Consider the following 12,427-nt stretch of genomic DNA (forward strand, 5'->3'; position numbering starts at 1 on the left):
CGTCTGTTTGCGATGGTGACGCCAGCACAGACCAGCGAAATCTGTGGCCTCTTCATTCGGAGCGCTCTGGACGGGGAGTCCGTGATTCCACAGATCCGCGCGACCTGACCCGCGCTGGGGCTTCTCGAGAGGGTTCTCGGGGACGGTGTCGGACGGTCGGCGCGCGGGGCGGTCCGTGGCCACGTGGGCTCTGGGGTGTGTCTTCGCCGTGATGCACAGAGCTCGTCTCTCCCACAGATACGTCGTCCGGCTCGGAAGACGAGGGCTCGGTGCAGGGGGACTCGCAGGGGACGCCCACCTCCAGCCAGGGCAGCATCAACATGGAGCACTGGATCAGCCAGGCCATCCACGGCTCCACCACCTCCACCACCTCGTCCTCCTCCACCCAGAGTGGGGGCAGCGGCGCCGCCCACCGGCTGGCCGACGTCATGGCCCAGACGCACATAGGTGAGTGTCTCCCCGTCCTTGCCGAGCCGCGGCCGCGCCCGGCGGTGCGAGTCCGTAGGGGCCTCTCGACTCCTGGGCCACTTGGCCACTGTTGTGCAACCCTCGCTTTTGCTGTTTCTCGCCATCCCCCGTGTCTCCGGGGCTGTCTGCTGCCGAGGGAACGTGTGCTCGTTCGTTAGGGCACCGGAGCTGTGTGTCTGCGTGTCCCCCTCACACTAACACACGCGTCTGCCTGGAGTCGTAGCCATTTTCAAGTGAGTCTGCTGTTCCTTTGGGTGCCGTCTGGGGACGTGCGGGCTCTTGTCACTTCTGCTGCAGACAGCTCTCTGCCCGGGGTGTTTGAGGCTCGGGGCGGGTCCAGGGGCCGTCCTGTGCGGGTTCTGTGCGGAGGACGGTCCTGTCTGGCAGGACCAGCGCACGGTTCGGAGGCACTGCCCGAGATGTTTGAAAGTCGTGTGCAGAGGAGATCAAGGAAGGCTTCCCGGCCTGGAAGAGAGCCCTGGGTGAGCCGCACAGCTGTCGGAATCGTGGGCAAATGAGGGCGTGTGTTTCAGTCCCCGCGGGCCCTGACGCTCCTTTTGCCAGGAAGTGGGGCAGGTGTGGCGTCCTGATCCCGGCTCGCCGTTTCAGCGAGGGGTTAAGACCTTTGAACTTCCCAGTCAAGATCCCTCACACGCCGACGGACTTGCTTCGGGTGTGGTGCTGGGGTCCGGGGTGCTCCCATTCAAACTGCCCGTGGACCCGGTGCCCTCGCCCGCAAGCCACTCCCCTCGCCGTGCCGTGGCTGACAGCGTGGCCCTCGCCACGTCAGACTTCGTGTCTGCAGAAATCGCAAACTGACAGCAGGGAAAGTTCGAGGGCGAGTGCCGGATGGAGATCTCAGACTCACGGGTGTGTGTTTCCAGATTTTTAGCCGCTGGAGAGAGCGCGCAGAAACTCACACCACTTTTTAGGACTTCGCCCCAAGAGCCCTCACTCAAAAGAAGTTGAAGTTAAATGCACCAGCTTTTAACTTGCTGGTGAGAGAATCAGAGGTGCACTCTGTTCTGCGGAAGCTGGTGTGGCCTCCGTCCCCACACGGGCGCTGCCGGCTCCCTCAGAAGCTGCTTCCTCCTGCTCTGGTCTTTTAGTGGGAAAAAAGGAACAGTGATGTCTTTGTACCTCTCAGAGCTGCGGTGAGAAAAAAGGAGGAAACGGGGAGATTCTTCGTGTTCGGACAGTGCCAGTCCCTCGCCAGGCGGTGTGTGCAGAGCAGAGTCCCACGCCCGTGGGTGGCAGCAGCGCCGAGAGCCTCTGTGGGAAACCAGCGTCCGTTACGGACGGCAGAGCTGCGTGGCCGGGACGTAGGCTGTGTCGCGTGTGTGTCCGAGCCCGCGGTGGCGCCCGTGGGGGTAGTTGGGCTGAGGCCCCCCACCTCTGCCGCCCACACCAGCCTCGGGAGCCTGTGCGGCCGACTCTGCTCACTCGTAAGGAAGTGTCAGAATCTTACCAGGAGAAACATATAATTTCAGATTAATCACTGCCTTCGGGTCTCCCTCTGTGACGCTTCGTGTGAAACGCTGGAGGAAATTATAGCATGGAGGATTAAATCCATCCCGACTGTAAGAGGTGGCGTGACTCACGGACCTCGCGTCTCAAGGCAGCCTGAACAGAGTCTACGGCGTGTGACGTCACGGTCGTTCCCAATCGGGCACAAAGATAAGTTCCTAGAATACCTGGACGTTCTCCATACGTACGACAAGTCTTGAAAGAAAGCAGTGGCAAGATACAATAAAATCCTGAATGAGGAATGAGAATTCTGTGGCAAAGCAGAAGAAGAAGAAGAAGAAGAAGAAGAAGAAAGCAGCAGAGGACCCCGTACGGTCGAAACCATACGGCGTGTAGGGCACGAAGGTGTCCGCACGTGTGTGTGCGTGTGAAGGGATTTGGAGCGGAGCTGCCACCCGTGTCTCTCATCCCTGCGCACGAGGCACTTGCCCAGAGTGGTGAGCGCTGCTTCTGCCTGACCCGGGGAGGGATCCCGCAGTCACAGGGCCCAGGGGCCAGAGACTCTGCAAACCCCAGGCTGCTGTGGGTTTTCACGGTGACGACATGCATGGGCCCCTCACATGCACCACCTGGTCGGGCCAGCTCCGTGCTTAGTACAAAGTCCCCTTCCAGAAGTTCTCCTTCCCCGGCCCCGCTTGCCGTCGATCCTCGCATGGCGTGTGATGCGGGGCCTCCACGATCCTCCTGTTCGGACACGCAGCCCGGTGCACCATGGGCTCCCGCACGTCAGGCAGGGGTGCGAACGCTTCGCTGCAGGCCCTCGTTCCAGTGAGAGCCAGAAGGTTCCAGATCGTTCCTAGGACGTATTTATTCAGAACCTTGCGTGCTAACGGGCTCGCAACGAGGAGACAGAGGAGTAAGACATCCCCAGTCCCGTGTCGACACCAGAAGCCGAGGAGAACGGGCGGAATGCTTCCGAACCCAGGAGGCACGCTTGTGGGTCGGGAACGTGGAAGCGGAAGAAGTGGGCAGAAGTGACTCGGGCTGTTCTCCACGGAGGCAGAGCAGAGCGGAGCACAGGCGTGGTCCGTGGGGTTGGCTTCCGACTGGTTCATGCGGCGTGTGGACCTCGCAGGAGCCCTCTGGTCACTGTGCGTGAGCCCTGCCGGCCGACGCGTCCAAGGCGCCGTCATGTGGGGGCTGCGGGCCCGTGTGGGGCGCGTTGTCCTTCGCAGATGTGCATGGGGGTAGCTGCTGTCTCCGGGGCGTTCAGGATTCGGTGGTGCGAGCGCCGTGTGCTGTCGGTGACCCGTTCTGCTCCGGACTCCTCCGCGCTTCTGAGGAGCAGGTCAGAGGCCGCCACGCTGCCCACACGTGGCGCCCGACGAGCCCAGAGCCTGCAGCTGCGCACTCCCGTCTAGAAGCTTCTCTCCCGAGGCCTTTATTCTGAGCCTTGAATGGCCGCCGCGGCGATCAGTTACCTTTTTATTTATGTGTAATCACCCAAAGTACTGAATTCTCTTGCGGTCTGTGTCGGTACTTCCCGAGCAGTTACGGCCGTAAAGCCTGAGCCGCTCAGCGAGGACAGGGACGCCGGTGAGTCGTGCACGCGGAGCCGGGTCGCCCATGCGGCCTCACCCCGAGAGCTCCCCGGCGGCCGCACGTGGGGCGCGCCTTCCCTGCAGACGGCCGGGGGCTAAATGACGCGGGCCGCGTGAGCCCCCGGGGTCGGCCGAGCTGTCCCGCTCTGCTCACTGGGACAGGGCATGGCAAGCGGGCAGGCATGTCCGTGTGGCAGGAAAGCTTTACTAACAAAAGCAGGTGTCAGGCCGCCCCGTGCTGTGCTGCGGGCCACCCCCCACTCTGGGGGCGCCACGCCAGGCTCCTGGTCGACAGGCGGGGACAGGCGGACGCAGAGCCTGCCACACCGGCCAGCATGGACACTCCGCCGTGGATTTCGGAATTCTCGGGAGGGGGAGCCACCCCGACGGGGGACCCTTAGGTCCTCACGCAGGCATGCCCCATGTCATCACGTAATTTGGGCAGAAAGCTGGCATCTGCAGAAATGCTGGGGGCCGGGGAGCGACTGTCACTGCCCATCGGCCCGTCTGCTCAGGGAGCGTTCTCCAGCCGCGGACGCTGCACAGCTCACGTCGCCCTGGCTCTTGCTGCGTCTTCCGTTTCCTTCCCTGGAGAGCGGAGCTCGCTGCTCTGAGGCTCGTCCTTTCCTTTGATGACCCGGGAGGCCGGCTCAGAGGCCCCGACCGCTCACGGCCGCCTCTCCTGGCCCGCACCAGGTGCCTGCCTCCCCCAGTGGCTCCTGTCTCTCCACGTTCTCGCTGACTCCGCGCACCCCACCGACAAGCAGATCTGCGTTTCCCACCGTGAAATCCCTCGCAGCCCCTCTGCGGACCGCCTCCCGACACGGCACACGGGTCCCCCGTGCCCGAGAGCAGCTTGCCGGAGAGGCCATCCTCCCCGAGGCAGGCTTGCGACCCGGGCTCTGCAGGAGCTTGTTCCCACGATCCACGTGTATCACGTTCTGGGGTTCAGCGGCTGCAGGTGTTGCAAGCCTCGTCCGTGTCCGTGACTACTCCTAGGCCCCCGTCTCCCGTCAGGGCAGTTTCAGCGCCTTGCGCCCTCACGCCCTTGCCTTCCGTGCGGTTCGAAGCCCTGCTGCTTCCTCGGTCCTGCTGGGACCCAGATCTGCTCCTGTCTCTTCCCAGAAATGCTGTGTCTTTGGATTTTATGCTCAGAATCAAAGTCATGGGTTTTAGGTCCGGACGTGTCTTGTCGGCTCATGCGTGGAGCGCCCCGTGCCAGGGGAGGACTGGCCGGCCAGCGCAGCCACACCTGCCGCACACCGGACACGCACCTGCTCAGGTATGCCGTGTGCGGAACGACAGTGCGTTGGACTCAGAAAGGCGTCCCAGAGCCGTTTGCACCGGACGCCCGTGAGTGTCACAGGTTCTCTCTTGGAGCTTCTCAGAGGCCCACGTACAGGGAGAAGAGGCAGAGTGTGGCCTCCAGTCCTGGGTGACGCGCCCGAGGGCATGGACATCCCAGTCGGGGTCAGGGCGCCCTGTCACGTGGTCCCCTTGGCCCGGCGAGAACCCAGCACCCCTTGTTCCGCGGAGGGGAGACCGAGGCCCAGGAACGTGGGCGTGAAGCCACAGGCGCCCAGCAGGTCCGTGGTCAGCAGGACCCCACAGACCTGGGGTGCAGGAGCCCCCGCTCGTCACGGGAGGGAGCCCCTCTCCAGACGAAAGCTAGTTGGCTTGGCGTTAACCGTGACGCCTCCCACGTCCCCAGCACACCCCGCAGGGTCGGTGGTCTGTGGAGGCTCTGGGACAGCTGCAGCCTGTCGTCAGAGTTTCAGTTTGTGGCTGTAAAAGGCAAGAGACTCTCGTGCGAAGCTGAAGGTTGCTGTTCTGATATCTGCGCCTGGGCCCTGTGGCCGATGCTGTCCTAGCCTCGGGATCCCGTGGGGCCCGTGTGCAAGGCGGAGAAGCTGGCCGTCCTCCTGAAGTCAGCCCCGACTCAGGACCTGGGCCCGAGACATGTGGGTGCAGAGGCCGCCCAGCCCTCCGCACGCCTCCAGCCGCCATCTGCGGACAGTCCGCCTGAGCCATGAGAGATGCCAGCAGCGACAGGTTAGGCCAGCGTGTGGAGGGATGCGTCCTGGTCAGCCGTGCGGGGGTGGACCCGGGCAGGGAGCGGCCCGGCCAAGCCCCCACCGAGTGGGTACTCTGCTCCTCCGAGGACAGCTCCTTCCCTCCACAAGGTCGGGTCTGGCCCTGCACAGCCTCGTCCGGACACCTGCTTTCCACCCCGACGTGGAAGGCTGCGAGCCAGAGCAGCGGGGTGCCCGGGGCGGTCTGAGGTAGGACAGCCCATTGTTGGCTTCCCCGTCTGTGGTCACGGAGGTCAGGGTGACCGTGGGGCCCTCGGGCTGGGGCTGTCCTGCAGGAGTGGCGCTCGGGCTCCTTGGAGGGCATCGCTTGGGACCCACGTTGGTGCTCGGCCACGGGCTTGTGCTTGCTACGGGCAGAAGCCACATTTCCTAACTTCCTACCGTTCTTCTCTCAGAAGTTTTTTGGGGACGGAGAAGTAATTAACACGGCTCGAAAGTGAGGTCTCTCCCCACTTGCCCCGGGCATCCCCGTCGGGCCGGCAGCACCAAAGCTGCTTGTCAGCCCGGGCTGGGACCGGAGGCCGTTTGTCTGGCTCGTCACGTGTTCCTTTCTTCACTCCGTGTTCGCTCACCCTCCGGACCGTTTCTCCAACGCTGGCTGAGCACCGAGGCTGTGCGCTGGCGGGGGGTCACGTCCGTGTCTGCGTAGGACCTGAGCAGCCACACGGGGCTGGGGACTTAGGCCAGGAACTGGGCGTTTCCAGGTCCAGCCGGGGACCAGCCTGCACCCTGAGATGGTCTTGGCCAGAAACAGCTGTCCAGGTGACACATGGAAACCAGTGCCCAGCTGGCCAGAATGCCCAGAGCGGGCATCTGGGGAGTGAGAGGGACTCCAGTACCCGGTCGTAAGGGCGACCGAACCGCATCCCCGCCACCCCCCCCCCCCGGCCTGCGCCAGCTTGATTTATAGCCTCTGGAGGGACCATCAGCTGCTGGGAACAAAGTCCTCTAGCCTCGATGACGCAGGCCCCACCTGGTGGTGTCAAGGGAGGTGACCCTTGACAGGAGGCTGGAAGGGGCCTGTTTTTTTCCTTGATCGTGAAAGGGCTGGGAAATGGACACAAGAACCAGTGCGCTCCCCCACTGGGAAGATCCACACCCGCCCTGAGGATCTCAACGTGCTCCCGCCGCCCGGGGCCCCGTGGCTGCGCCGGGAGCCGACAGGCGTTCCGGCCCTTTGAGCCGCGCCGCCTGCCGGAGTGCACTGTTCTCGTCTGTTAGCATCTCGAGCGTCTCAGTCTTCATCAGAGCAGGGCACCGCGTGTCTCGCAGTGGCGTGGCCTCTGACGCCCCAGTAGGCCGGCAGGGAGGGGAGCGACCCACACGGAGCGGGAGGGGGTGCCCAGATGAACGTGGACGGCGCTCTGCGGTCCCCCAGCGGCGCTGTTCCTGTCTTCCTGCCGCCAGACGGGTCAGAGTCATTCTTCCCCGCGTCGAGCGGAGACCCCGCAGAGCACACACCCCGATGGCCGTCACCCGTGACGCAGCCGCGGCGCAATGACGCACGCGTCGGTCTGAATCAAAGTGCGACTCGCTGAGCGCCCGGTCCTGCCGCCACGCGGAGGTGGCCGGTGGGGGTCTCGCTCACGATGCGCCTCCGACGACAGCGTCTTCCTACGGGAACTAGGAGACCCCAGCGAGTCCCCGTGTCGCCGCAGAGAAGCAGACCGCGTTTTCCTGTGCGGGGAAGCGCGTTGGCAGAAGCACGTGGGGCTGGCGGAGGGGTGGACGCTGAGTCCTGACGTGGACGAGAGCCCCTGCTGCGTGTCCCTCCGTGGCCGGAGAGCGCAGCCTCCCTCACCCCTCTCAGAGGCGATCCTTTCTGGGCTGCGATGTAGGAAATAGCCCTCGGGGGTGAGTCTGCTGCAGCCACTGCCACGGAGCGGCCCGGCTGGGGTTCCCGCAGCAGAGATTCTCGTCCCTCCTGGGGGCCGGGACCCCTGGCTGCACACGTGGGCAGGGCCGGGGTCTCCAGAAGCCTCTGTCCTGGGGCACAGACGCCATCCCCTCCCCGGGTCCTCACGTGGTCGTCCCTCTGTATGTGTCCATGCCCCGATCTCCTTAGGGGGACCCTCATTACGTCCAGTGAGGGTCGCCCTAGTGACCTCTGTGCAGACCTGTCCGAGGTTTTAGGCATGAGGACTTGCATGTGTGTGACCTGTGAGGGGACACAGCGCGGCTCCCTCCAGGACGGATCCTCTTGGCTCAGGCGGACGAGATGGCTCAGGGCCCGTGGCTGGGGCTCTGGGGCTTCGGGGCGCCGTACAGAGACCCCATGAGGAACCCCCCGTGGAGACACCACGGGCCTCCTCACGCCGTGCTGCGGCCGCGGCCTGTCCTCTCGCGGCTGTCTGTGCGCCCAGCAGTCCCGTCGCACGTTGGCCGCCTCGCGGTCCGCGCTGGCCTCACGATGCGCATCTCACAGAACAGGAGGCAGAAGCTCAGACGGGAGTGACGGGCCGCGGGGGGTCAGCTGTGAGCCGGGGTCAGGCACCCGGCAGGGGACGCTGGCCGCCCCAGCCCCTGCACGTGTCCGTGTGCAGGCATGCGGGGTGCGTGTGACGCAGCACGGACACGCACGTAAACACGTCTGTTATGTGGTCATTCGGAATCGCACGCGCTAACGCAGAACTGCTGACGTTTCTCGAATGCTTACCTTCCGTCACCCGACCTCGGGGGAGCCTTCCGTACGTTCCGTTCACTTCCTGGGCCCTGCAGGGGACTGACTGACCGTGTTAGTCCCTCGTGGGGAGGACAGTGAGGCACAAGGGGCTAAGACGCTCCGCATGACCTGGGGGCACACGCAGAGCTGGGGGGAGACCCCAGGATCTGCCTGTGGGGCTTCAGTTCCCCTCTGCCTCTGCTGTCCCTTCCCGTCGGGAGGGAGCCGACCGTGGTCCGTGTTGAGCAACGTAGATGACCTTAGAGGTGACCCTCGTGCCCAGACTTGCTATGGACGAGGGCACAGACCCAGCCTCTCCCTGGGACGCGGCAGTTGGTGAAACCCCGTGACGCGCTCAGTCGTGACGATCAGAAAACTTGTGATTTGCTTCTTTCTAGAGAATCACTCTGCACCTCCTGACGTGACGACCTACACCTCAGAACACCCGATCCAAGTGGAAAGGCCGCAGGGCTCCACGACGTCGCGGACGGCGCCCAAGTACGGCAACGCGGAGCTCATGGAGACAGGCGACGGTAGGTCCCCCGGCGGGCACGGCGCCGCCTTCGTAAATCCCGTTCCTGCCCCGCCGTCCGCGCAGCGGACTCCGACCTATGTCGTGGCTCCCACGGAGGGTGGCAGGATGCGAGCGGCACACAGTGTCCCCACCTTGGCCGGGAGTGTGTCTGCGTCGGGAGAAACGCCGGCGTGGTGAGGGGGAATTTCAGTCTTGGGCGGGAGCCGGCGTTCTGGAGGGTCTCAGGTGCCTGCTGATCCACCCCGATGTTGGCTCGGGAGTGTGGAAGCGTTGTGGAGGCCGCAAGCCCGACAGTGGTTGTTACACGGGCCGTGAGAAGTTGAGTGTAGAGCAGAATAATCGGCACGTACGGCCGATGTGGTTTCCTTGGGCTCCGGAAGGAGGTGGCTTTTTTCCTCCAAATCGGAAAGAATGAGCAGCGGTGATGACGCCCTCCGTGCAGCCGGGGGAGCGGACCGTAACGGGGCCTCGCGCTGTGTCCTGCTCTCGTGAGCGCAGCCCCTCCCAGGCCGGGCTGAGGTGACGGGGGGTGCGATTCCTGTGGAGATGGCCGCGTGGCCGTGGTGTGCGTGTGCTGTCCCTCCCTCGGGGCGCGTGTCCGCGTCGCGGTCCATGAGCCGCACGGGCTCTGGTGTGACGGCTCCCCTGGAAGACACATGGTGTCTGTGTCTCTCAGTGGCCCCCGGACCGAGACGGGCCAGCGGAGGACACACACGTTCCCCCGGCGGTGTCGGCACCGTGGTGGTCACTAATTCCAGTTGTTAGAAAAGTTAAACTCCATGCCTCCTTCAACAGTCGTTTCGTTGACTCGGTTCTCAGGATGGCGCCGTGCGCTGTCGTAAAGCAGAGCCGTCTTGTTACCAGACGGATTTACTCTTCCTGTGCACAGGGAGCGATGCTAGAGGCTCGTACCCCGTGTTCTGCAAAAACCCGGATTCAGAGTGCGTTTTCAGCTGTGCTCCGGGATGCCTAACGTGCCCGCGGTGCGCGGGACTCAGGACCCGGAGGAGGGCCGCTGCGCACCCGTGAGGGGAGAAGGCAGGCCCGCCGCGGACCTCCGGTGCCCGCGCTTGCGTCAGGAAGCACAGGGACAGCACCTGGCGGGTCGGTCCCTGGATTTGGCACGTCGGGCTCTGGCCCCGCAGGGGAGCACCAGGGGTCTCCGTGCTCAGGGCCTCGGGGAGGGTCTCCCCGCTGCGTCGGCTCTCTGACCCCGTAGGAGTGAGGACCGGAGTCTGTGACGGGGAGGACAAGCCTGTTCAGGGGTGGCAGGTGGGACGGGCCCGGCCTGGGGTCTGACGGATACGGCGGCCGTGGAGCGTCGTTCCTTGGGGCCTCTGCCCCCCCGGGGACGGGCTTTCACCATGTGGGGTGTCCTGGGGGCACTGAAGACAGGGCCCTGGCCGCAGCGTCACGGCCGCGTGGCCCGCGGGTGAGGTGCTGACCGTCCCTTCCCTTCGTCTGTCCGTGCTTCTGTCTTCCAGGGGTGCCCGTAAGTAGTCGGGTGTCGGCGAAAATCCAGCAGCTCGTCAACACCCTCAAGCGACCGAAGCGGCCGCCGTTGCGCGAGTTCTTCGTGGATGACTTTGAGGAACTGCTAGAAGGTGACCTTCCCCGTCCGCGCGGCCCCCAGGCCGGACCCTGCTGAGACGGGAAGTGCCGGCCGTCCCCGGAGGACCGCACGTCTCTGGAGCGTGTCCCGTCCCCCTTTGCAGACAGGCTGAGAGCAGGCAGCGGGGTAGCCGCCCGCGCGGGCGCGTAGAGTCCCTCGGGGATTTCGTCCCGGGAGCCGGGCCCCCATCCGGACCTGCGAGCCCGGCCCACGCTGACGCGCTCCGTCTGAGGAACGCGGAGCGAGGGCGTGCGCGTGAGGCCGGCCCTTTTCCCAGCCTCGGTGCACGAGCCTTTGTGCTCAAGGGCAACACAGCGCCGGGCGTACCACGTCCAACCCAAACCCGCTGTCTTCTCGTTCCGTGTACCACACACAAGACGTGGCCGGCGGTCTGGCCGGCAGGTGGATTGAGTCACGACCGTGAGGGAGAGAGGCCTCCTCCGGGAGCTCACCTCAGCGGAACAGTCCGGAAGACTGTAGTGGTGCCGCACCGCATCTGTCTTTGCTCGGCTCGAGGGAGCGAGCTCTGCGCTGGTGGCTCAGATACGGGTGGAACATTCACACTGGTGCGGCCGTGCTCAGGGGCTCTGGCTTAGCGGGCTGTGAGCGCTGGAGTCCAGAATCAGGATGTTGCAGACAGAGCCGTTGCTGTCCCCAACTTGGGCACGCATTCCCTGACATGTGCGCCAGGCGTCCCTCTGCGCCGCCCCAACATTGTCCTGGAGAGCATGAGCCTTTCAGGCCTCTCTCTGTCCCCGAGGCCAGTCTGTGGGCCCTGCCTCTCATTCTAGAAAAGCACGCCTGCGTGCTTTCTGTCCGCTCGTCACCTTGAGTAAGGGACCCGCTCTCCTTAAAAAGAAGAAGGTGCTCGCACTGATAAGGTGTACTTTTCTTGAAAACTTTTTATGTTTGAATGCTTGTAGTTCAGCAACCAGATCCGAACCAGCCCAAGCCGGAGGGAGCACAGATGCTGGCCATGCGCGGGGAGCAGCTGGGAGTGGTCACCAACTGGCCCCCATCCCTGGAAGCCGCGTTGCAGCGCTGGGGGACCATCTCCCCGAAGGCCCCCTGCCTGACCACGATGGACACGAACGGGAAGCCGCTGTACATCCTCACTTACGGTAATTCTCTGTGCTCTCCTCGCCGTCCCCCGCGCTCAGCGGCCACTTCCAGGCGGGCTACGCCTCGCACCACCCTCCATGTCCGGCACTCGCCCCCACGGGACCCTGGAAGGAAACGCTTTAGGAACACACTTAGTTTGATACGAAAAGTTATTACTTGCTAAGTGATTCCCGAGTAGAAGCCAGAGACAGGTGCAAGGAACCAGTGGGTCACAACCCAGACGGGACGTGGGATTTCACGTCTTAGAACGTGTCTGACGGTCTCGAAAGTCGTGCCTTCAGGAGCAACGGCAGTTTAAGAATTTGTATCTAAGTCCTGTGACCTGGATCCCTCAGGAAGCACTCTCTTTCCAAAGAGATCACGCGAGGAAGCAAGAGAAACAGGCTTCTGTCTAGGTCTTCGTCGGTACAGTTCCTGGAGCCTGTCTGCTCTCGGACGTACTTGGCTGTACCAGGACGAGGTCCTCCTCGTTGTCCCCGGGGTCAGGGGCCGTGGAGGACGCACACTGTCGGCCAGTTTGCACAGAAGCTGCGTACTGGACGACCCCTCCACTCCTGCTGATTCTGATTTTGTTTCCTGATTCCAGGGACTCGTGCCCTGACTAGTTTAATGCGTGTTGGTACGTAACAGATTGCACGTTTCCCCTTACTTGTTTCCTTGTTGTGTCTGTTCACAGGCAAACTGTGGACAAGGAGTATGAAGGTTGCTTACAACATTCTGCATAAATTAGGTACCAAGCAGGAGCCGATGGTACGACCTGGCGACCGGGTGAGTGCTCTCTGCGGGGCCGCACCGGCAGAGACACTGCTGTCGGGAGTCCGAGTCCGGTGTCTCCTCGTGCTAATCCTGCTAAAGGCTTTGTTACGT

At 63.8% G+C, this 12,427-nt stretch overlaps 1 protein-coding gene across 2 annotated transcripts in view; it reads left to right on the plus strand.

Moving 5' to 3' along the window:
* DIP2C (disco interacting protein 2 homolog C) overlaps positions 1-12,427 on the plus strand; it is a 347,920-nt gene that overhangs the window by 216,708 nt on the left and 118,785 nt on the right. For both annotated transcript variants that reach the window (XM_044229196.1, XM_044229198.1), the window contains 5 exons: positions 238-447; positions 8,690-8,824; positions 10,311-10,430; positions 11,362-11,559; positions 12,237-12,328. In XM_044229196.1, coding sequence (XP_044085131.1) covers positions 238-447; positions 8,690-8,824; positions 10,311-10,430; positions 11,362-11,559; positions 12,237-12,328 — 755 coding nt within the window. The remainder of the gene's footprint in view (positions 1-237; positions 448-8,689; positions 8,825-10,310; positions 10,431-11,361; positions 11,560-12,236; positions 12,329-12,427) is intronic.

Source organism: Neovison vison, chromosome 12 (genome assembly GCF_020171115.1).
Source record: "Neovison vison isolate M4711 chromosome 12, ASM_NN_V1, whole genome shotgun sequence".
In the NCBI taxonomy this organism is placed as follows: domain Eukaryota; kingdom Metazoa; phylum Chordata; class Mammalia; order Carnivora; family Mustelidae; genus Neogale; species Neogale vison.